Source organism: Ascaphus truei, chromosome 7 (assembly GCF_040206685.1).
Source record: "Ascaphus truei isolate aAscTru1 chromosome 7, aAscTru1.hap1, whole genome shotgun sequence".
Taxonomy (NCBI): Eukaryota; Metazoa; Chordata; class Amphibia; order Anura; family Ascaphidae; genus Ascaphus; species Ascaphus truei.
Genome location: NC_134489.1, coordinates 109188976 through 109211644, shown reverse-complemented (window position 1 = coordinate 109211644; position 22669 = coordinate 109188976). Strand labels below are relative to the sequence as shown.

Genomic DNA, 22669 nt, shown 5'->3' with positions numbered 1-22669 from the left:
ATATATACACATTACATACATTACATACATACAGGGCCAATCTCCCCTTTGTACACACAGCAGCGCCAACCCCCCCTTTATACACACAGCAGCAGTGCCAACCTCCCCTTTATAAACACAGCAGCAGTGACAACCTCCCCTTTACACACACTGCGGCAGTGCCAGTTTCCCCCACACACAGACATTGCCAGTCTCCAACACACAGCGACAGTGCCAGTCTCCCCCACACACAGTGGCAGTGACAGTCTCCCCCACACACAGTGGCAGTGCTAGTTTCCCCACACACAGCAGCAGTGCCAGTCTCCCCCTCACACAGTGGCAGTGCCAGTCTCCCCCACACACAGTGGCAATGACAGTCTCCCCCACACACAGTGGCAGTGCTAGTCTCCCCACACACAGTGGCAGTGCTAGTCTCCCCACACACAGTGGCAGTGCTAGTCTCCCCACACGCAGTGGCAGTGCCAGTCTCCCCCACACACAGGCAGTGCCAGTCTCCCCCACACACAGCGGTAGTGCCAGTCTCCCCCACACACAGCGGCAGTGCCAGTCTCCCCCACACACAGTTGCAGTGCCAGTCTCCCCCACACACAGTGGCAGTGCCAGTCTCCCCCACACACAGTGGCAGTGACAGTTTCCCCCACACACAGTGGCAGTGACAGTCTCCCCCACACACAGTGGCAGTGCTAGCCTTCCCACACACAGTGGCAGTGCTAGTCTCACCACACACAGTGGCAGTGCTAGTCTCCCCCACACACAGTGGCAGTGCTAGTCTTCCCCACACACAGTGGCAGTGCTAGTCTCCCCCACTCACAGGCAGTGCCAGTCTCCCCCACACAAAGGCAGTGTCAGTCTCCCCCACACAAAGGCAGTGCCAGTCTTCCCAAACACAGGCAGTGCCAGTCTCCCCGGCACACATATTAAATCAGCATGTGTATATGTGGGTTGCAGACCTGCCTAAGACATGTGAATGTGCTCACAAGTGATTTTTTATTTGCTATATGCAATATGGTGGAGGTTTCTTGTTGCATTTTTCACCCACCATAACTTAAAAGGTGTATATATATATATTTGCGCAGCAGGAGGAGGCGGTGGCAATTTTAGGATGGCCCCGCATATGCAGCATCGAGACTACAAGTCCCAGAATCCCTAGAGGGAGGGACTGTATCACATAGGACTGCCCAGCCAATGGGATTGGAGCAGGAGGGAGAAACAGGATAGCTTCCGCGTGCGGGGAACACGCGCTTCAGTCCGGACAGAGGAGGCAAAGAAGAAGGTAGTGTCCAGGGAGCAGTGCTTCCTGGCCTAGGCCTAGATCTTGCCCCTACACCCAGTTAGGCCCTGAGACACCAGTAGAGGAGTGTTGCAGGGAAGGCCCCAGATAGGGACTCTTCCCCTTATTGTTATTCCTGCACCGGTGACCGGTGCCCTGCGTCCTGGGACCAGGTCACAGGATCCAGAGACATTGTGAGAGACCATCCGGCTGGAGCTCACACTGTGAGGAGGATCAGGACCCTTTAGGAGAGAGGGGATTTGTGTTGGAGGCCCCGCTACGTGGGACCCGCTACAAAACACTACGCCAAGCAGCACCTGGGTACTGGAGTAGCCAGGCAGGTACCCAACGTGCACCTACATCTACAGGGGGTAACACTACCTCACATTTGGATGAGAATTGCTGGGACAGGACACCAGGGGTATTGGTGACACTGCACCCTCAGTACATTGGGAACCACCACATGTTGGGTCACTGGGTTCATACTGTGGCTACAGTTATTGTTCTCTTATCAAGTCACACACTCGTGAGAACACTGTAGATTAATACCAACAGGGCACTGATGTAAAGAATTGTTTAATTGATGTCAGTAACTAATTGCTTAATGAATTTATGTTTACTATATAATGTCGTGACTTGAGCAACCAGCAGTGAACGTGCCCCTGAGGAAGAGGACAAGCGTCCTTGAAACGCGTAGGGCGGACATTGCTAAGGTTGCTGCTGTGGCTGGCACTCGGCACTAAGAGAACACAGTGAGCAAGGATCCTGGAGCTCCGTCTTCGGAGAAGAAGCAGGTGACCGTCCATAATCCAACCCCCCGATCGACGTCACGCGCCGACGTCGCGAGTCAGCTGACGCGGAAGCTGAACGGTTGCTGATCGGGACAACGAGGAGGGCTGTGCATCAACGCATCGAAAGAAGCGGAAAACGTCCAGGCACCCCTGTTCCTGCGGTTGTTATTTACACCGAGATGCTTATACCAATTTTTATTCTGTGAGTTTTTATAACCGTTTTAATTTTCCATAAATCTGACAATATTACCCTATGGGCCTTGCGCTTTTTTTTTTTTTTTTTCATTGTATGTTATCTGTGTTAGTATTTGTGTAGAGTAAACCTTAGTTATATACATTGTGTGGTGTATTACTTATTACTGTATTACTCAGTTCCTGTGAGGGTTATCCCGCCAACGCTGGGATCCCTCAGAGGTGGAGGCGCTGCACGCAAGGAGAAGGAGCTCATCCCAGGCTCTCAGAGACGGAGGCCTCCTGTGAGCTGACAGGTACAACAGCACACGTAGTTACCCATGTAGTTCCCTTAGGCATATGGAAAGGGGGCTACATTTGGAGGCACTGCTGAGATTCAGACCTGGGGTGCTCGGGATAGCAGAACCAAATTTAGGGAACCATGTTTGTACCCTCCAAACAAGAGGTCCGTCAGTGGGCCGTGGAGTTTCACGAGCCTCCTTGCCACGTGGTCGCGGTGGGGGACGTCCCGGAAGGCACACCCGCACAGCATGTCTGCACCTCCCTAAGCAGTTTCCTGGGTTAGCCGGAGCCCGGGCCCTAGGCTGAAAGTGGGACCCTACCTACCGCTGGTGTAGTCATAGTTACTGCTGGCAACGGGTTAAGTGAAGGAGATGGCCCACGGGCCCTGCATTTTCCAGAAGCCCTGCCCACTGGTTGCCCGCTCATATACCCCAACCTACCCATACAGACGGAGGATTTCAGTCCCTGACCAGGATCAGTGGGACCTGCACAGGCATCCCCTGAGAATAGCCCCAAACACAGCGGACGGCTGGATTGCCGTAGTCGACACTCATCTGGAGGCACGGACGTTGAGGACGTATTACAGAGATTGGCTGACAAATTTGCGCAATGTGCTCCACTGCGGCTATAGTGGAGGACAAAGTAGCCTTTTCTGAACTCAGAGTGGCGGACTCATTGGGGTGTCAGTCAAAGGCCCTTCCTGCAGCATACTGCCATCCAGAAGGCATGTCCATCACGCCAAATACCATAATGAGATGGAAGGAATACGTGATACACCAGATGCAAGACCCGGTGGCTAACGCCATACGCCGGGCCATCCAAGAAAACAACCCTTCCTTAGTGAAGCGTGCTCCCACCGACATGGTCGCCGTTATCGTGAGGGAACGGGACAAGTTCTGCATGGACCGTGGTCTTCTCTACCGGGTTATCCCCTATCACAACCATCCCGATAGGAGACAACTCGTCCTTCCCAGTAGCTTGCAGTACCATGTCCTACGATCCCTGCACAATGATCACGGACACCTGGGAGTGGACAAACCGTTCGGACTTGTCAGAGATCGGTTCTTCTGGCCCAAGATGTGGGAATCGGCGGCGCACCATTACCGGGGGTGTCTGCAGTGCATACAGCAAAAAACACTGCCTAGACGCGCAGCCCCAATGGCTACCTAAAGAGCTCTGGTCCCATGGACCTAGTCTGCATGGATTTCCTCTGCATCGAGGCAGACTCGAAGGGTATTGGGAACGTCCTGGTAGTAACAGACCATTACATCTGATACGCTCAAGCATTCCCTACCAAGGACCAGAAAGCTCTCACAGTATCTAAAGTACTGTGGGAGAAGTATTTTATCCATTTCGGGTTACCTAAATCGGATAAACTCCGATCAAGGGAGAGACTCTGAGAGCAAGTTAATCAAAGAACTCCTAAAACTGCTCAATATCGAGAAGTCTCGTATGACTCCCTACCACCCTGAAGGAGATGCTCTTCCAGGAAAGGTTCAACCGAACTCTTCTCGATATGCTAGGCACCATGAAGGGCTCCGAGAAGGCCGGATGGAGAAAGCGTGTTAAGTCATTGGTACATGTCTACAATTGCACCAGGCATGAATCCACCGGGTACACACCCTATTTTACGATTGGCAGAGAGGCGCGGCTACCTGTGGACATTCGTCTTCGAGTATCCACCGACGGTGTACCGAATATGACACACTACAAATATGTGCAAAGGCTTCAGGATAACCTCCGTAGAGCATATCAGTTGGTGGAAAGAGCCACCACCAAGCTGAACGAGAATAACAAGCAAAGGTATGATCATAAAGTACACTACTGGGAACTTCGGCCTGGAGACAAAGTTCCCCTGCGGAATTTAGGAATGCCAGGAAAGCATAAGTTAGCGGACCGCTGGCGAGAAACTCCCTTCGAGGTGGAGTCGCAGATGCCGGGCCTCCCTATATACTACATCAGAGACGCAGATGGAAGGGTAAAGGTCTGGCATCGGAATCACTTATTACCTATCCCTCAAGTGGGGGACAGTGAACCTGAACCATCACCAGTAATGCCTTCAAGTGAACTGGAAGATTCCAGTGAAACTCAGAACGCTGTAATGGAAGACAATCAGGATCCCGTGGAAGGGACCTCTGCCACCACAAATGGAGACTGGTGGGCACCACCAGAAGATGTAGTGGGTAATGTGCCTGTTCTCCATGTACCCTCTCCAGCGGCTTCAATAAGCCGACCGCTGGACCCAAGGAGTCCGAGTTTCATTCCCACTAGAGACTATGTAGCTCAAGAGTCACACCCTATGAGAGGGCCAGGGCCTCAAGCTGATGGTAGCCTCTCCACCCAAGAAGATGTCGAAGAAGAGACTCAACTGAGTCAAAGAGTGAGACGCCCTCCAACAATAATGGCGTATGATTCATTAAGGGCACCTCACTATGAGTCTCAGCAGCTGTCTCGGACCCGGTTTGCCTCTGTAATGACCTGCTCAATGAACTAATCAATTTGGTTTAGATGTATTGTACAAAGTTAAGTTGTGTATAATATGCATTTTCGATTATATAAAGAGATGTATATGTGTTCACAAGTGGGAAGGTTGAGGTCTACACAAGGGGGAGGATGTAGCTGAGTCCCCCTACCCTGCCTCCGGTGCAGGGGAGTTGCTCAGTGGTTGGCCAGAGCTCCGTGTGATTGGGAGTGTGGGGGGCGTCCATTTTGGTAATTGCGCAGGGCGGCGAGGCGCACATGCACAATGGGAGGAGGCAGCGGCCATCTTAGGATGGCTCCTCATATGCAGCCGTGGGACTACAAGTCCCAGAATCCCTAGAGGGAAGGACTGTATCACACGGGACTGCCCAGCCAATGGAATTGGAGCAGGAGGGAGGAACAGGATATCCTCTGCGTGCGGAAAGCCCACGAAGCAGTCCGGATGGAGGAGGCAAAGAAGAAAAGTGTCCAGGGAGCAGTGCTTCCTGGCCTAGGCCTAGATCTTGCCCCTAGGCCCCAGTCACGCCCTGAGCCATATTAGAGGAGTGTTGTAGGGAAGGCCCCAGATAGGGACTCTTCCTCTTATTGTTATTCTTGCACCGGTGACCTGGATGGTTACACTGCGGCCTGGGACCAGGTCACAGGATCCAGGGACATTGTGTGAGACTCTCCGGCTGGAGCTCACGCTGCGAGGAAGATCAGGACCCTTTGGAGAGAGGGGATGTGTTAGAGGCCCCGCTACGTGGGACCCGCTCCAACACGCCAAGCAGCACCTGGGTACTGGAGTACCCAGGCAGGTACCCAACTTGCAGCTGCATCCACAGGGAGTAGCGCTACCTCACACTTGGGTGGGAATTGCTGGGACAGGACACCAGGGGTATTGGTGCCACAGCAGCTTCAGTACTTTGGGGGAACCACCACGTGTTGGGTCACTGGGTTTATACTGTGAGTACAGTTATTGTATGTTATCTGTGTTAGTATACATGTACATTAAACCTTAGTTATATACATTGTGTGGTGTATTACTTATTACTGTATATCGGTTCCGTTCAGGGGTTATCCCGCCAACGCTGGGATCCCTCAGAGGTGGAGGCGCTGCACGCAAGGAGAAAGAGCTCACCCCAGGCTCCAAGAGGTGGAGGCTCAGGCCTCCTGTGAGCGACAGGTACAGCAGCGCGCATAGTTACCCGTGTAGTTCCCTTAGGCATAGAGAAAGGCGGCTATATATGTATAGGTTACATTTTGGTTTTGTCTTATGAATGAATCAGTGCCTCAAAAGAAAGTTAACTTGATTTAAATATGTAATATATATATAATCAATCTTGATACTCCCATGCTTCATGTCCTGCTGTGCTTCTGTTTTCCCAGCATCCTCTTTGCTGACATAGAAGGGTTCACCAGCCTGGCGTCCCAGTGCACGGCGCAGGAACTCGTCATGACGCTGAATGAGCTCTTTGCTCGATTTGACAAGCTGGCAGCTGTGAGTGTTTATCGTACGATGTCTGCGCTCCACGTGGACAATCAGTGGCACCATGTACACCAACAGCCCATCAGCCTGATAACATACACATTGGTCCTAATGTTAGACACTCAATATTATTCACAGCTTTGAACATACAGATACATGACGTTCCCGTAACCCCAAATAATCACGCCATGATGACTTTATGGGAAGATAAACTGGTCACAGCTTTGTTTAAACAACAACATATATCAGCACATCACACGGATAAACCCCAGGGACCCAGCATGCTGTGCCATCATACGGTATCCCTCACCTCATACCCAACTAGGTGCTCAGGCCACGTGGCCCATACAAACACCCCCCGCCAGACGGTCACTCCCATACCGTTCCACTCCAGCCGGGCATGACACCGCCATCCCCAATAACATGTAATAAAAGGCTCAACGCGCCTCACCTGCAGGAGCCAAGACTGGCTGAATCCTCACCCCAGTCTTCTCCCGCCAGCTGCAGCAAACCCTTAACCCAACCAAAGAACCCCATAACACACCCACCTCTTACAGAACCCTCAGCCACCTCTGTCCTACCTTTCTGTTTGCCATGTCCTCTTTTCTTCATCTTTCCCTCTTATTTTTTAAGCTTATGGCCAAGCGTTCATTTAAGGGAGGGAGAGGGGGAAACAACAAACTAACAACCCACCAACCCTACCCCCTCTACCTTAAATAACCCAACAACCCCCACCCCCTCCACCTTACATATCCCCCACCCCATCTGTCATACATACAAATCCCCTGGCGAGGCGCCCCATGGTATCTAAGTCATACCGTCCCTCCCTCTCTTACTGCTCGGAATATTTACTTATCTATTTTCTCAAACATACAGGACAGGAATACTTACTGTATGCACCGGTATGCATAGCTTTGTACGTACAGGACAGGTATACTTATGTACAGGTATGCATAGCTTTGTACATACAGGACAGGTATACTTATGTACAGGTATGCATAGCTTTGTACGTAAAGGACAGGTATACTTACTGTATGTACAGGTATGCATAGCTTTGTACGTACAGGACAGCTATACTTACTGTATGTACAGGTATGCATAGCTTTGTACGTACAGGACAGGTATACTTACTGTATGTACAGGTATGCATAGCTTTGTACGTACAGGACAGGTATACTTACTGTATGTACAGGTATGCATAGCTTTGTACGTACAGGACAGGTATACTTACTGTATGTACAGGTATGCATAGCTTTGTACATACAGGACAGGTATACTTACTGTATGTACAGGTATGCATAGCTTTGTACGTACAGGACAGGTATACTTACTGTATGTACAGGTATGCATAGCTTTGTACGTACAGGACAGGAATACTTACTGTATGCACAGGTATGCATAGCTTTGTACGTACAGGACAGGTATACTTATGTACAGGTATGCATAGCTTTGTACATACAGGACAGGTATACTTATGTACAGGTATGCATAGCTTTGTACATACAGGACAGGTATACTTACTGTATGTACAGGTATGCATAGCTTTGTACGTACAGGACAAGTATACTTACTGTATGTACAGGTATGCATAAGGTTGTACATACAGGACAGGTATACTTATGTACAGGTATGCATAGCTTTAACATACAGGACAGGTATACTTATGTACAGGGAAAAGGGAGACCAAAAAGCGCACCAGCACAAACGGAGCAGGAAGAAACCAGAACAAAAAAATGATTAAAAGGGCACTTTAATGTGGCAAAAGACCCATCCAATGCATTTCGAACGTCGCAGCGTTCTTTTTCAAGGAAAAAGAACGCTGCGACGTTCGAAATGCATTGGATGGGTCTTTTGCCACATTAAAGTGCCCTTTTAATCATTTTTTTGTTCTGGTTTCTTCCTGCTCCGTTTGTGCTGGTGCGCTTTTTGGTCTCCCTTTTCCCTGTATTGCATTGAGTAGCTGCACAGCCTGCCTGCCTGCCCTACCAGGATGTGAGTATTTGCATATTTTTCAGGGGAACCTGCCAATGAGACATATGGTGAGTGGGTTGCACCACACACCACCTGTCTTCAGGAGGATAGTACCCATTATATGACACAATAGGTACTATATCAATTGTTAGTACCCTGGTACAGTGGTCTGGCTTATTATCATTTTGAGATATACCTGCATTTGAGCGCTTCAGCTATTTTCCATATACTTATGTACAGGTATGCATAGCTTTAACATACAGGACAGGTATATTTATGTACAGGTATGCATAGCTTTGTACATACAGGACAGGTATATTTATGTACAGGTATGCATAGCTTTGTACATACAGGACAGGTATACTTATGTACAGGTATGCATAGCTTTAACATACAGGACAGGTATATTTATGTACAGGTATGCATAGCTTTAACATACAGGACAGGTATATATATGTACAGGTATGCATAGCTTTGAGCATACAGATACCCATTGCTCTGAATGTATAGTTATATGGTGCTCTGAAAATACACAGATTGCTTTGCCATGTACTGCAGACCCCCAGGGTACAGAATAATGTCCCTGCTGTGATTCTGTACAATGAAAGCCGCAAACCCAAATGTAACTTTGATTTGTTTTCATCATGTGAAGTCCTCACATTTACCTCTGTTTACCCTCTGGTTTCAAGGTACTTACCTCATTAGGTGCCTGTGTTACTTCCCGGACATCTAACCAGTCGTCCAATAGGACAGGGAAATTACGTTACTGCTTCCTGTTCGCCTGCAGTATCCATGGGATTTATTTATGTATTTATAAAATGTGTTACCAGGAAGTAATACATTGAGAGATACCTCTCGTTTTCACGTATGTCCTGGGCACAGAGTTATAACAATACATGGTTACATTAAAAGAACAGGGTTATGCAGTCAATTCACAGACATCTCATGGACAGAAAATTGGGTACAGGGGATAAAAGGGCTGGTGAGTTTCAGATTGAAATAGAGCAGCTTTAACATCACTTTAACATCAGCAAACGGCTCCGAACCTTTGGCTGCCCTTTGGCTGCGCCATAGCCTGTCCGCCTTTGGGGCAACGCAGACATACACTGGGGTGGTTGAGATTTAATGCAGCTGTGAACAAACAGTTCTTTGTGTCCTCTTGGCTCATTGACATTCCAGTGGGTGGGGCTGACGTTCCCCAAAGTACAAGCACATGTTAACCCTTAGCACGCTGGTCCTGTGCAGAGGGGAGCAGCTCTTGGGGAGCCCCATCAGGCTGTCCGCCTTTGGGGCAACGCAGATGTAGGCCATTTTGTTTTCCCAAAAGGGGAGGAAAACACCGGTACCTAAAACTAAGTATCTTGGAAACTCGCTGGTCACCTGATCCCCTGGCGCCCGGTTTGGGTTCTGTAAAGAAATCAAAATAAAACCAGGTTTGTGCGATTTGCTGCTTTAATATCACAGCATTTCTCTCCCTCTGCAGGAGAATCACTGCTTGCGGATCAAGATTCTGGGCGATTGTTATTACTGCGTGTCCGGGTTACCAGAAGCCCGCGCTGACCACGCACACTGCTGCGTGGAGATGGGGCTGGACATGATAGAGGCCATATCGTAAGTATGCAGCTTTGCAGCATAAAACCAGGGATGTGCAGGGAAGCGGAACCCAAATATACACTGGCGACACACTTTATCCGAGCTCGGCTAGTCCCACGAATTCGGGTATACCCGGGTGTATTGAGGTTTGTGACTGTTTTCTGCCCGAGTGCATTGAGGTATTTTCCATGCAGGGATTGAAGCATTTTATTCCCGCTGGCTGCAATACTGCACAGTATATATATATATATATATATACTGCATTACAATTCATGAATTTATGCCATCTGGTAGACACGCGAAGCATTGCAGCCTATTAAATCCTAATCATTATCATTTAACAGATCAGCCGCCCGTCAGCCAGGCATGAACCCAGGCTGGGAAGGCAAACGCAACGGGGCTTGTCAGAGGTGAGGAGCGGCGCATTCCAGGTATCTGCCAGGTACATACTGGGTATTTGCTCGAATAAAGTGTGTCGGTGCAGTACACTATTATTAAAGGGCCAGAGTGAGATATTTATACAGCGCGAGTAGTGATATGATAAGCGACCACAAAATACGTCTTAAAGTGGTACTGTATAAGAAAATAATATATAGGAAAAAATTATCTATACAGTTTACAGAAATGCCCAACAAATCAGGGGCCTCCCATCCCAGACCCCAATAAGTATTTGCTTTAATAGATACAGGGATAAGAAGACGTGGCATTAATAGAAGGGAATCGCTGCCATAAAAAGGGTACTATGAGTGATACCTCGGGGTGCAGAATACAGTGTGATACCTCAGGGTGCATGTTGCAGGGTACATGTAACCACACACGCGGGTTCTCTTGATAAGGCTTCTTTATTGAGCCTTAAAAACTTACAGCGCACAAAAACAAAATAGCTTCTCTTCAGCATACAAAAATAAAATAGCTTCTCTTCAGCAGACAAAAACAAAATAGCTTCTCTTCAGCAGACAAAAACAAAATAGTTTCTCTTCAGCATAGAAAACAAGGCAGCTTCTCTTCAGCATGCAGGACACAGACAGTTCATCACACATGTACTTTGAAAAACAGACCTTATAGCAGTAATCTCTTCAGTATTTCAGTCCTGTCTCCTGACCAGCTAGCTTACATGTGTGTAGCCTGGGGTTTTAAAACACCTTGAATATGCAGCTGGGGTCAGACTAATTAAGCAGCCCTTCTCAGCTGAAACTTAACCTCGTCACTGCTGCACTGCAAGCCTAAACATAGGTTTGCCAGGTATATGGCTGGTGACGTTCATTTACTCTGTCACATTCCTCCCCTGTTAGTGTGTGGCTGGGGCCACGCACGGCTGAAGCCCGATCATCCACCCATTCTCTAGAAAAGAAGTCAGCATTTGCATTTTCTTTTCCAGGCCTGTGCTGAATCTCAAATGAGAAGGGTTGGAGGGCCATATACCACCTGGTCAATCTAGCATTGGAGTCCTTCATACTATTTAACCACTTTAATGGAGCATGGTCCATCACCAGAGTAAAATGGACTCCTGCCAGATAATGCCTCAAAGCCTCGATTGCCCACTTTACTGCGAGGCACTCCTTCTCAATCACTGAATAGTTTTTTTCCCTCTGGAACAATTTCCTACTCAGAAAAAGGATCGGATGTTCCACTCCCTCAAACTGTTGTGACAACACTGCCCCTAGCCCTATCTCTGATGCATCGGTTTGCACTACAAAAGGCCTGTTGAAGTCTGGGCTTCTAAGGACGGGACCCTCTGATAAACAACTTTTTATGTCCTCAAAGGCTCTCTGACACTCCCTTACCATACCACTCGTGTAGGGGCACACTTTTTTGTGAGGTCCGTTAATGGGGCTGCCACTTCCGAGTAGTTGGGGATGAACCGCCGGTAGTACCCTGCTAAACCCAGCAGAGAGCGTACCTGCGTTTTTGTTTGGGGGGTCGGAACTTCTTTCAGGGCAACTACCTTGTCGGCTAGTGGCCTTACTTTTCCACCTCCCACTGCATACCCTAAGTATTTGGTTTCCGCCTTACCTAAGGCACATTTCTTAGGGTTGGCTGTGAGCCCTGCCTCTCAGAGATTTGAGGACCACTTTCAGCCTATTTAGATGGGCCCGCCAGTGTTTACTATAAATGACAATGTCATCTAGGTAGGCTCGGCATAAGCCCTATGGGGTATCAGCACTTTATCCATGAGTCTCTGAAATGTGGCTGGGGCTCCATGCAGTCCAAATGGCATTGTCACAAACTGGTATAAACCCATGGGAGTGGCAAAGGCTGTTTTGCACTTGGACTTTTCCTCTAACGGTATATGCCAGTATCCTTTTGTTAAGTCCAGCATGGATATATATTCCGCGTTACCAAGGGCGTCAATTAACTCGTCCACCCTTGGCATCGGATATACGTCAAACTTGGATACCGCATTGACCTTTCGGAGGTCCACACAAAATCTTACCTTCCCATCGGGTTTAGGGACCATAACTAGTGGACTACACCACTCACTGCATGATTCCTCAATCACTCCTAAGTATAACATTTCTTGTACCTCCTTCTCTACCAGGGCCCTACGACTTTCAGGCAACCTATAAGGATGGGAATGTACTTTTACCCCAGGTGCTGTCTCGATCACATGTGAAATTAAATTAGTTTGCCCTGGCAAATCAGAAAAAACATCATGGAATTGTGTAATTATTTCTAACAAGTCCCCTTTTTGTTCAGAGGACAACTGTTTACCCATTGGGATTTTATCGTCACTCACGATGTTCTCCCGTGGAGGCTGAGGACCCAAGTCCGTTTCCTCCTCCACCGGGTGAATGAATAGAGACCGCTGCATCTTCCAGGGTTTCAGCAAGTTCACATGGTAATTTTTTTACCCTTCCTGGACCCTGGTTGAGCGATCTCGTAATCCACATCACCCGTGTGGCGGAGTACTTCGAATGGGCCCTGCCATTTGGCTAGGAGTTTGCTCTCAAAACTGGGTAACAATAACATCACCTGGTCTCCTGGGTGAAACACTCTCATACGAGCATTCTGATTGTAATGTCTCTCCTGACTGTCCTGGGCTGATCTAAGATTCTCCCTGGCAAAATGCTCGACCACATCTAGGCGCTTCCTAAGGTCCAATACATATTGCAGGGTATTCTTAGAAGGAGACCGCTGTTCCTCCCAGGACTCCTTTAGGATGTCTAGGATACCCTGGGATTGGCGGCCATACAGCAATTCAAATGGAGAGAATCCCGTGGAGGCCTGGGGAACTTCCCGCACTGCAAACAGCAGAAAAGGGAGAAGTTCATCCCAGGCTCTCTTCTCTGAATCTACAAATTTCCTCAGCATCCCTTTTAGAGTTCGGTTAAATCTTTCCACCAATCTGTCAGTCTGTGGATGGTAGACCGATGTCCGAACAGACTTGACATCTAGTAATTTTAAGACATCTTGCATCAGTTTAGCCATAAAATTTGTACCTTAGTCTGTCAACATAACCTGGGGAAGTCCAACCCGTGAGAACAGCTCCAACAACTTGTTGGCTACTTGCTTCGCCGTTTCTGTTCTCAGGGGGAACGCCTCAGGATATCTTGTTGCATAGTCAACTATTACAAGAATAAGATAAATAAGGGAAGGAAAAAGCGCACAAGCAAAAACGGAGCAGGAAGGACCCAAAATCAAAAATGAATTAAAAGGGCACTTTAATGTGACAAAGACCCATCCAACGCGTTTCGAACGTCACAACGTTCTTTTTCAAGGATAAAACACAGTGTACAAACATCCATTAAATACCCTCTTACCTGTGTAACAGGTATTCCCTATGAATACAACCGCTACTACCTGCTGTGCAACCTGTGTGGCTCTCAGGAGCCTAAGCCTCCGCGTGGGGAACCTGGGGTACATGCATGTTATACATCTCTGGGTGCAATGCCTCCACCTGGGAGGGATCCCAACAGAGTGGGAGGAGGCCCTCACAGGAAACAACCACACAAAGCGAGCAAATATAAAACAGGACTGGCTTTACTGCATAGCAAAACATATAATAACACACATTACATAACCATGACTCCTCTCTAGAGGAGCCATATGTGGCGTCACACAGGACGCTAACCACTCTGCGCCACGGCGGACGCTACAACCTCTAGGTGTCACAGCGGATGCTACCACCTCTAGGCGTCACGGCGGACGCTAACCTCCCACAGAGTGACCCCACCCTGTGTCCAGTAACCCCCACCCAAATGTCAAACACCAATGTCTGTATATATGTGTGACTGCGCAGCCACTATGTCTGGTGATTAGGCCTTGTTGGTGCACGTGAATGGTAGGTTACCTGCCCGGGGCTCCAGCCACGGGTACCGCGATATCACTGGAGATCCGCCCGATCCGACGTTGTCCTCCACACTGCGTTGGGTGAATTCCAGCGCGGATAATATCACCTTAGTCCCAGGGTCTTTGGTGGTGTTCTGAGCCCAGAACCCACCTCGCAGGGCTGCACGGCTTCAGCACTGTGTCCCTGACTAAGCAACCAATTAATGGGGCAGTGTCCCTATCTAGGGCCTGTCCCTAAGCTCCACAAACTACTAGGTGGCTCAGGACCTAACTGGGACCTTGGGGGCTGCTGGCCTAATGCAGAGGGTCACTGACCCCTGCATCCACCTCTTACCCCTAGCTGGTCCGGATCCTGACTGCCTGCGTGGCTGCAAAACCCCGCGAAATGTATCTTTTCCTTTGCCAGGCAATCCTTCAGCCCTATTGGCTCCTTGGGGTCATGTGTCTCTGCCCCTATGCACCCTGGGGGCTGGCAGTCTCGTCTCGCGCATGCGCGAGCTATCTGGGGCCTCCCGCGCTGTCCTATGCCACTGCGCATGCGCAACAGCCCTAGGTATGGCGGCGCCCTTCACTTCAGCCGCCGGGCCGGTGGCAACGCGATCGCGGCCTTAGCGACGGCCCGATCGCGTCCCCGGCAACCGGCCCGCTCGCGTCCCTAGCTAACAGGGATTCCGCTGCCGCTCGCGTCCCTAGCTACCAGGGATTCCTCTGCTCGCGCGCCGGCCCCCCCTCACTCCCTCGCACACAGCGTCTTGCCAAAAGGGAGGAGGGGGTCAGCCACACTAAAGGGGGACCTGGCTACACATGTATGCATTTTCGCGCCAAAAAATGGAACACGATGACGTCATGACGCATTGCACGTCATTGCGCATGCTCAGGACGGTCCTGTGCCGTTCTGAGGGCAGAAACTGCCATGCAGGCAGTAAGGATATTTTTGTTGTGGGCAATACATAGAACAGGCTAAACAGAATAATATACATAGCAATAGCTACTAAACAGATCGCCGTGACGTCAAGAGACCAGATATATAGCGACATCAATGGGCACAAAAAAGAAAGAAAAATATAAGGTATGGAAAACAAATATTGGAAACCAAAATAAAAGGAACAATAAAGCAAATAATAAGCAAATAATATGCTCCTTAATTAATTCTTAAGGAGAAAAGCAATATGATTAAAAAATACATATAACCACAACTATGTAAGGCTGAACATAAACTAATTAAAAACAATGATTGAAATAAAGAACAAAAATATATATAAGATGATGCTAGGAAAACAGGGAAATACAGAAAAAAACATAATGATATTACTACAAAAAATCAATAATTAAAAATGTGACAAGCATAAGGTAAAGAAGCAACGCAGAGTTAAATATACTATATATAATGTAAAGGGAGTACAAGATAATATTCATCATAACCATAAACTGCTGAATTAATGTATTTAATTGATTCTAATTGATCACAGAAAGTGGGTTAGTTGCCAGTCAATATTCAAACCCACAGGGAAGCGTGTTTGGAGAATGAAGAACCAATACGCCTCCCTACGGTTCAAAAGATTGACACGATCACCACCTCTAGGTTTACTATTAATTAATTCAATACCTAAAAATGAAAAATTCCTGGTCCCTCCCCGATCACATTCAGAGAAGTGTTTGGAAACAGGATGATTTGTGTCTTTCAATTTTATGAGTCTTAAATGCTCAAACATCCTGACCTTAAGAGCTCTGATCGTTCTTCCCACACATCGTTTGCTGCAGCCACATGTTATAAGATATATCACGAATTGACTTTTGCAATTTATAAAGCTGTTAATATAAAATTCCTTATTTTTTTCTCTATTACCAACATGTGACTGCGGCAAAATATCCTTAAAGAAAGTTTTTGCCGGCCTCATGTATTTACAAGCGCTACAGGAACCACACTTGAAAGAACCTCTGGTGATATAAGATTTACTTCTCCTGGGAATAGTTAAGTCACTGGGAGAAACATATGATCCAATTGTTCTCGCTCTACGATATACAAATTTAGGACCCGATTCAATATATTTCTTAAAGATAGGGTCCATATATAGAACGTTCCAATGTTTGGAAATAATGGAGTTAATTTTTCCACTTTGGTTATTGAACTGGGAAATAAAACATGGACATTTATCAATAGATTTTGGCTCCCCATCAATATTTTGCTTGTTCGCATATTTCTCTGTACGAACACCAAGTAGAGAATTCTCCATAAAACTAGTTGGCAACAATGATGCCCTCTCCGTATTTAAGGCATTATCAAAAGCATTATCAATATAACCTCTATCTGAAAACCGTTTCACCAGATCCTCCGACTGAGAAAGAAAGGCATCAGGAGTGGAGCAGTTCCTTCTCAGCCTGAGGAACTGTCCCCTTGGGATAGCTTTAATCACATGAGATGGATGGCAGCTGTCCACCCTAAGAAAAGTATTCCTTGAATTTAATTTCCTATAAACATCCGTTTGGATCAATTTATCAATATCCACAAATAATTGGAGATCCAGAAATTCAATGTGATGAGAATGAAAGTTTAATGTGATTCTGAGATTGTAATTATTATTATTGATATAAGAAACAAAGGAGTGAAGTGCAGTGACATCCCCTTTCCAAATTATAATAATATCGTCCACAAATCTTTTATAAAAAACAATATTGTGACGAAAAGTGTTCGTGCTAGAAAATATAAAAAGTGCGTCCCACCACCCCATAAAGAGATTTGCAAAAGAAGGAGCAAAGCTCGTGCCCATAGCAATGCCAATTAACTGTAAATAAAACTTGTGATTAAAAGTAAAAAAATTGTGTGTGAGAAGAAAGAAAATAGCGTCCAAAATAAATGCCGACTGAAATATTGAAATTTCTGGTATCTCAATAAATTGGCGAACAGCTGCTATCCCATGATCGTGTTGTATAACTGAATACAGAGACGTAACATCAAGTGTTACCCATAAATAATGATTATCCCAAGTGACATTTTTAATTTGACAAAGAAGATCACCAGAATCCAGTATGAATGAGGGCAATTTCCTTACAAAGGGTTGAAGGAAGTTATTCACCTATCTTGACAGACCATCTCCCAAAGTTCCAATACTGGAGACAATTGGGCGACCAGGAGGATCGACCAATGTCTTATGGATCTTTGGGAGATGGTGGAAGATAGGAATTATAGGGTGTAATGGTATAATGTATTTAGCCTCATCCTTAGACAGGACTTCCATAATGACACCTGAGTCAACCAGTTCAGTAAGGGCATCTAAAAAATGCGGAGTTGGGTCGGCGGGCAATACTAGGTTGGACAAGAAATCCTCAAGTTGACGTAAAGCATCCTTGATATAGCTGTCTCTACTCTGCACCACCACAGCACCACCCTTGTCCGCGCTCTTTATGACTAATGCATTATTTGCCTGTAATGATTTTAACGCTAAACGTTCATTTCGATTCAAATTATCATATTCAATACGTGAAAAAGAAAACCCCTGAGCTAGAAGACGAAGGTCCCTGATGACCAAATTTTCAAACATAGTTAAAAATTGACCTTTAACATGGGTTGGGTAGAAGATAGAGCTCTTTTTTAGGCCCGAATTCCATTCTGAAAAAGTAGGTATGATAGTATCAACACTAATCTGTTCAGACAAGAGATCATTCATGTCTTGTAATGTAACGGAGTCCGATGAGGGGGCATCACTCTCGGTAACGAGTGGTGTCCACCCATGGAAGTCACCATCTCCGGTCGACCTAGTAACATTTGAAATAAAATTATCAAAAAACTTTTTCAAAGATAATTAACGAACAAATTTGTAAACAGCGACAGGGAGAGGTAGTCGTACCTTTGGGGGTCAGCCATCTAGATCTGGAATAACCCCTGAACCCACCCATGATGTATATTCTTATCAATCCAATAATCAACAAAGACAGCAACAACAACAAAAATCTTTCCCTTTATTTCAAAAGGACACAAGAGAATCAGAAGAGGGAAGAGGGGGGGGGGAGGAGGAGGATACAGGTCTGCCTCCAAAAGGAAGACATTTTGAATGACTTTTCTAATGTTATAAATATTTCAGGAACTACTCTCTCCCCTACTGAGATGTCACTTTTGGATAAAGGCCTCAAGTTTTCACCATCTATGAACTTTGATTTGTTTGATACTACTATCGATGTTTACAAATTTGTTCGTAAATTGGATCTCCAATTATTTGTGGATATTGATAAATTGATCCAAACGGATGTTTATAGGAAATTAAATTCAAGGAATACTTTTCTTAGGGCGGACAGCTGCCATCCATCTCATGTGATCAAAGCTATCCCAAGGGGACAGTTCCTCAGGCTGAGAAGGAACTGCTCCACTCCTGATGCCTTTCTTTCTCAGTCGGAGGATCTGGTAAAACGGTTTTCAGATAGAGGTTATACTCAATCTTATATTGATAATGCTTTTGATAATGCCTTAAATACGGAGAGGGCATCATTGTTGCCAACTAGTTTTATGGAGAATTCTCAACTTGGTGTTCGTACAGAGAAATATGCGAACAAGCAAAATATTGATGGGGAGCCAAAATCTATTGATAAATGTCCATGTTTTATTTCCCAGTTCAATAACCAAAGTGGAAAAAATAACTCCATTATTTCCAAACATTGGAACGTTCTATATATGGACCCTATCCTTAAGAAATATATTGAATCGGGTCCTAAATTTGTATATCGTAGAGCGAGGACAATTGGATCATATGTTTCTCCCAGTGACTTAACTATTCCCAGGAGCAGTAAATCTTATATCACCAGAGGTTCTTTCAAGTGTGGTTCCTGTAGCGCTTGTAAATACATGAAGCCAGCAAAAAGTTTCTTTAAGGATATTTTGCCGCAGTCACATGTTGGTAATAGAGAAAAAAATAAGGAATTTTATATTAACAGCTTTATAAATTGCAAAAGTCAATTCGTGATATATCTTATAACATGTGGCTGCGGCAAACGATGTGTGGGAAGAACGATCAGAGCTCTTAAGGTCAGGATGTTAGAGCATTTAAGACTCATAAAATTGAAAGACACAAATCATCCTGTTTCCAAACACTTCTCCGAATGTGATCGGGGAGGGACCAGGAATTTTTCATTTTTAGGTATTGAATTAATTAATAGTAAACCTAGAGGAGGTGATCGTGTCAATCTTTTGAACCGTAGGGAGGCGTATTGGTTCTTCATTCTCCAAACACGCTTCCCTGTGGGTTTGAATATTGACTGGCAACTAACCCACTTTCTGTGATCAATTAGAGTAAATTAAATAAATTAAATAAATTAATTCAGCAGTTTATGGTTATGATGAATATTATCTTGTACTCCCTTTACATTATATATAGTATATTTAACTCTGCGTTGCTTCTTTACCTTATGCTTGTCACATTTTTAATTATTGATTTTTTGTATTAATATCATTATGTTTTTTTCTGTATTTCCCTGTTTTCCTAGCATCATCTTATATATATTTTTGTTCTTTATTTCAATCATTGTTTTTAATTAGTTTATGTTCAGCCTTACATAGTTGTGGTTATATGTATTTTTTAATCATATTGCTTTTCTCCTTAAGAATTAATTAAGGAGCATATTATTTGCTTATTATTTGCTTTATTGTTCCTTTTATTTTGGTTTCCAATATTTGTTTTCCATACCTTATATTTTTCTTTCTTTTTTTGTGCCCATTGATGTCGCTATATATCTGGTCTCTTGACGTCACGGCGATCTGTTTAGTAGCTATTGCTATGTATATTATTCTGTTTAGCCTGTTCTATGTATTGCCCACAACAAAAATGTCCTTACTGCCTGCATAGCAGTTTCTGCCCTCAGAACGGCACCCGACCGTCCTGCGCATGCGCAATGACGCGCATTGCGTCATGACGTCATCGTGTTCCGTTTTTTGACGCGAAAATGCATACAGGTAAGAGGGTATTTAATGGATGTTTGTACACTGTGTTTTATCCTTGAAAAAGAACGTTGTGACGTTCGAAACACGTTGGATGGGTCTTTGTCACATTAAAGTGCCTTTTTAATTCATTTTTGATTTTGGGTCCTTCCTGCTCCGTTTTTGCTTGTGCGCTATTTCCTTCCCTTATTTATCTTATCAACAACACTTTGGAAGCTGCATGGCCTGCCTACCACTTCAAGGTAATGTGAGTATTATATTGTTCAGGGGAACCTGCCAATGAGACTGATGATGGGTGGGCAAGTACCATCTACCACCTGTCTCCAGGAGGATAGTACCCATACCATTGGATATTAAGTACTAATATCATTACTCATTCCTTATACCTTGTTTAGTGGTCAAAAAAGGCATATTTAATTCTCATATACCTACATTGGAGCGCTTTAGCCTTTTCTATCTATTACAAGAATAAACCTGTGTCCTTTCGCAGAAGGTTCTAGAGGTCCTACCAAGTCTACCCCAAACCTCTCAAAGGGAACTGACACCAAGGGTAGAAGAACCAAAGGGGCTGTTTTTTGTCCCTTCGGACTAGTTAGCTGGCACTCCGGACATGCCGCACATAACTTAGCAATATCACCATGCATCCCTGGCCAATAGAATCGGGACGAAATACGGTCCAATGTTTTATCCCTGCCAAGGTGACCACCCCAAGGGACAGTATGGGCTACAGTGAACACAGATTTAACAAATGCCTTGGGAACCAATATCTGTCTGGTGACCTCCCCTGTTTGTGTCTGCCTATTCACCCTATATACTGTAGGATATCATTTGATAATTCAAAATGGGGGAATACTATCACCCCCTGTGCATTCAATATCTGCTCATCAATTTTTACCACCTTATCATACTGTCTAGCAAGGACTGGGTCTTCCCTTTGCCTCTGGCAAAAATCAGGGAGGTATAAGTCTGGTAAATCTCCAGGGCCTATATCCCCATCCCTCTGGCCATCCCCAGCCATCACTTGTGACTTCTGGCTACTAGAATGGTCACCTTGAGACCCAAATTTCTACAACCAGTCCTGTTTGTCAGAGCGTCTTTGCTTCCGAGTCTTTGGAACCCGGTGTCTACTGGGAAAAAGGTCTGCCGAGAAGGGGAACAGTTTGCCAGGGTTCTCCTGAGCCATAGAATAAGGCTCCTCGTGAGAGACTGGAGCCATTGGGTCCGAAAAGAAAGGCCAGTCCCGGCTGAGCACAACGGGGGCAGGGAGCCAAGGAGCGACTCCTACTTCGAGGTAGGCCTCCTGACCTTTTACCTGTAGCCGGATTTTGGCCGTCGGATACCGTTTTACGTCGCCGTGTATACATTCTATACTCCATGGAGAGTCAAAAGAACACACGTTAGGCTGTAACAGTTCCTGGAAGACTAGAGTTTTTCCAGAGCCCGAATCTACAAGGGCCTGGACGGTTTTTCCCCCAACCTGGGCTGGAAGTAGACAGGGCTTGTAATTTTCTCCAGTGAAGGCCGAGGCGACGGTCCTGCTGAAGGAACAATCCATCTGTGGACAGTCCACATGCCGGTGGCCTTGTTCTCCGCAGGCGGAACATGGAGAGGGTTCCCTCGCTGGAGGGGGCCGATGATAGCGCTCCGCTGGACCGGATACTGGAGACCAGGCATCTGGTGGGTCTTGTGGGCGACGTCCTCAGAAGTTCCTCTTATTTGGCGACAAGCCGACATCAGGAAGGGTCTGAGGGTCTTGGCGGTGCCCAGCGTTTTGACTTCTTCCTTGTTGGAAGGACTGCTCCTTTCGTGGCACTTGGCGGTTGCGCATGGAGGGGCCGTAGTTTCCCCGTTGTTCCAATCTCCCTCTTTGGGTCTCCGCAAGTGCTGGTGAAGTTGGATCCGTCGGGTCCAGGGCACTCGCCTGATCCTCGGCCCTAAGGAAGTTCTCAACGAGTCAGACCGCCAAAGCTAGGGTATCAGCAGCATGGCGTTTTACCCAAGAGCATGCGGAAGGGTTTATTATTTGTAGAAATTGTTCCAACACAACTTGCTCAAGAATTGCCTCCTTAGTGCGCTCCTCGGGTTGTATCCAGCGAGTACACAAGTCCAATAACCGCTGAGCGAGGACCCGGGGTCTCATCTTAGCGGTGTACTTCAGGTTCCGGAACGGCTGCCGATAGGTCTCTGGGGTCAGACCTAAGCGATCCAGTATGGCGGCTTTTACTTGTTGGTAGTCGATTGCCTGATCTGCTGGGAGGCCCTGATATGAGGCCTGGGCTTCTCCAATGAGGAGCGGGGCCAAAGCAGTTGCCCAGCGATCTGCAGCCCAGGCCTGAGCTTCGGCAACCCTTTCAAATGTCAGTAGAAAAGCCTCTGGATCCTCGTTCGGAGCCATTTTCCTCAGGAGG

General features: G+C 46.4%; 1 protein-coding gene across 3 annotated transcripts in view; it reads left to right on the top strand.

Moving 5' to 3' along the window:
• Window positions 1–22669, top strand: part of ADCY5 (adenylate cyclase 5) — a 240829-nt gene that overhangs the window by 135918 nt on the left and 82242 nt on the right. For all 3 annotated transcript variants that reach the window (XM_075609884.1, XM_075609883.1, XM_075609885.1), the window contains 2 exons: window positions 6385–6496; window positions 9939–10066. In XM_075609884.1, coding sequence (XP_075465999.1) covers window positions 6385–6496; window positions 9939–10066 — 240 coding nt within the window. The remainder of the gene's footprint in view (window positions 1–6384; window positions 6497–9938; window positions 10067–22669) is intronic.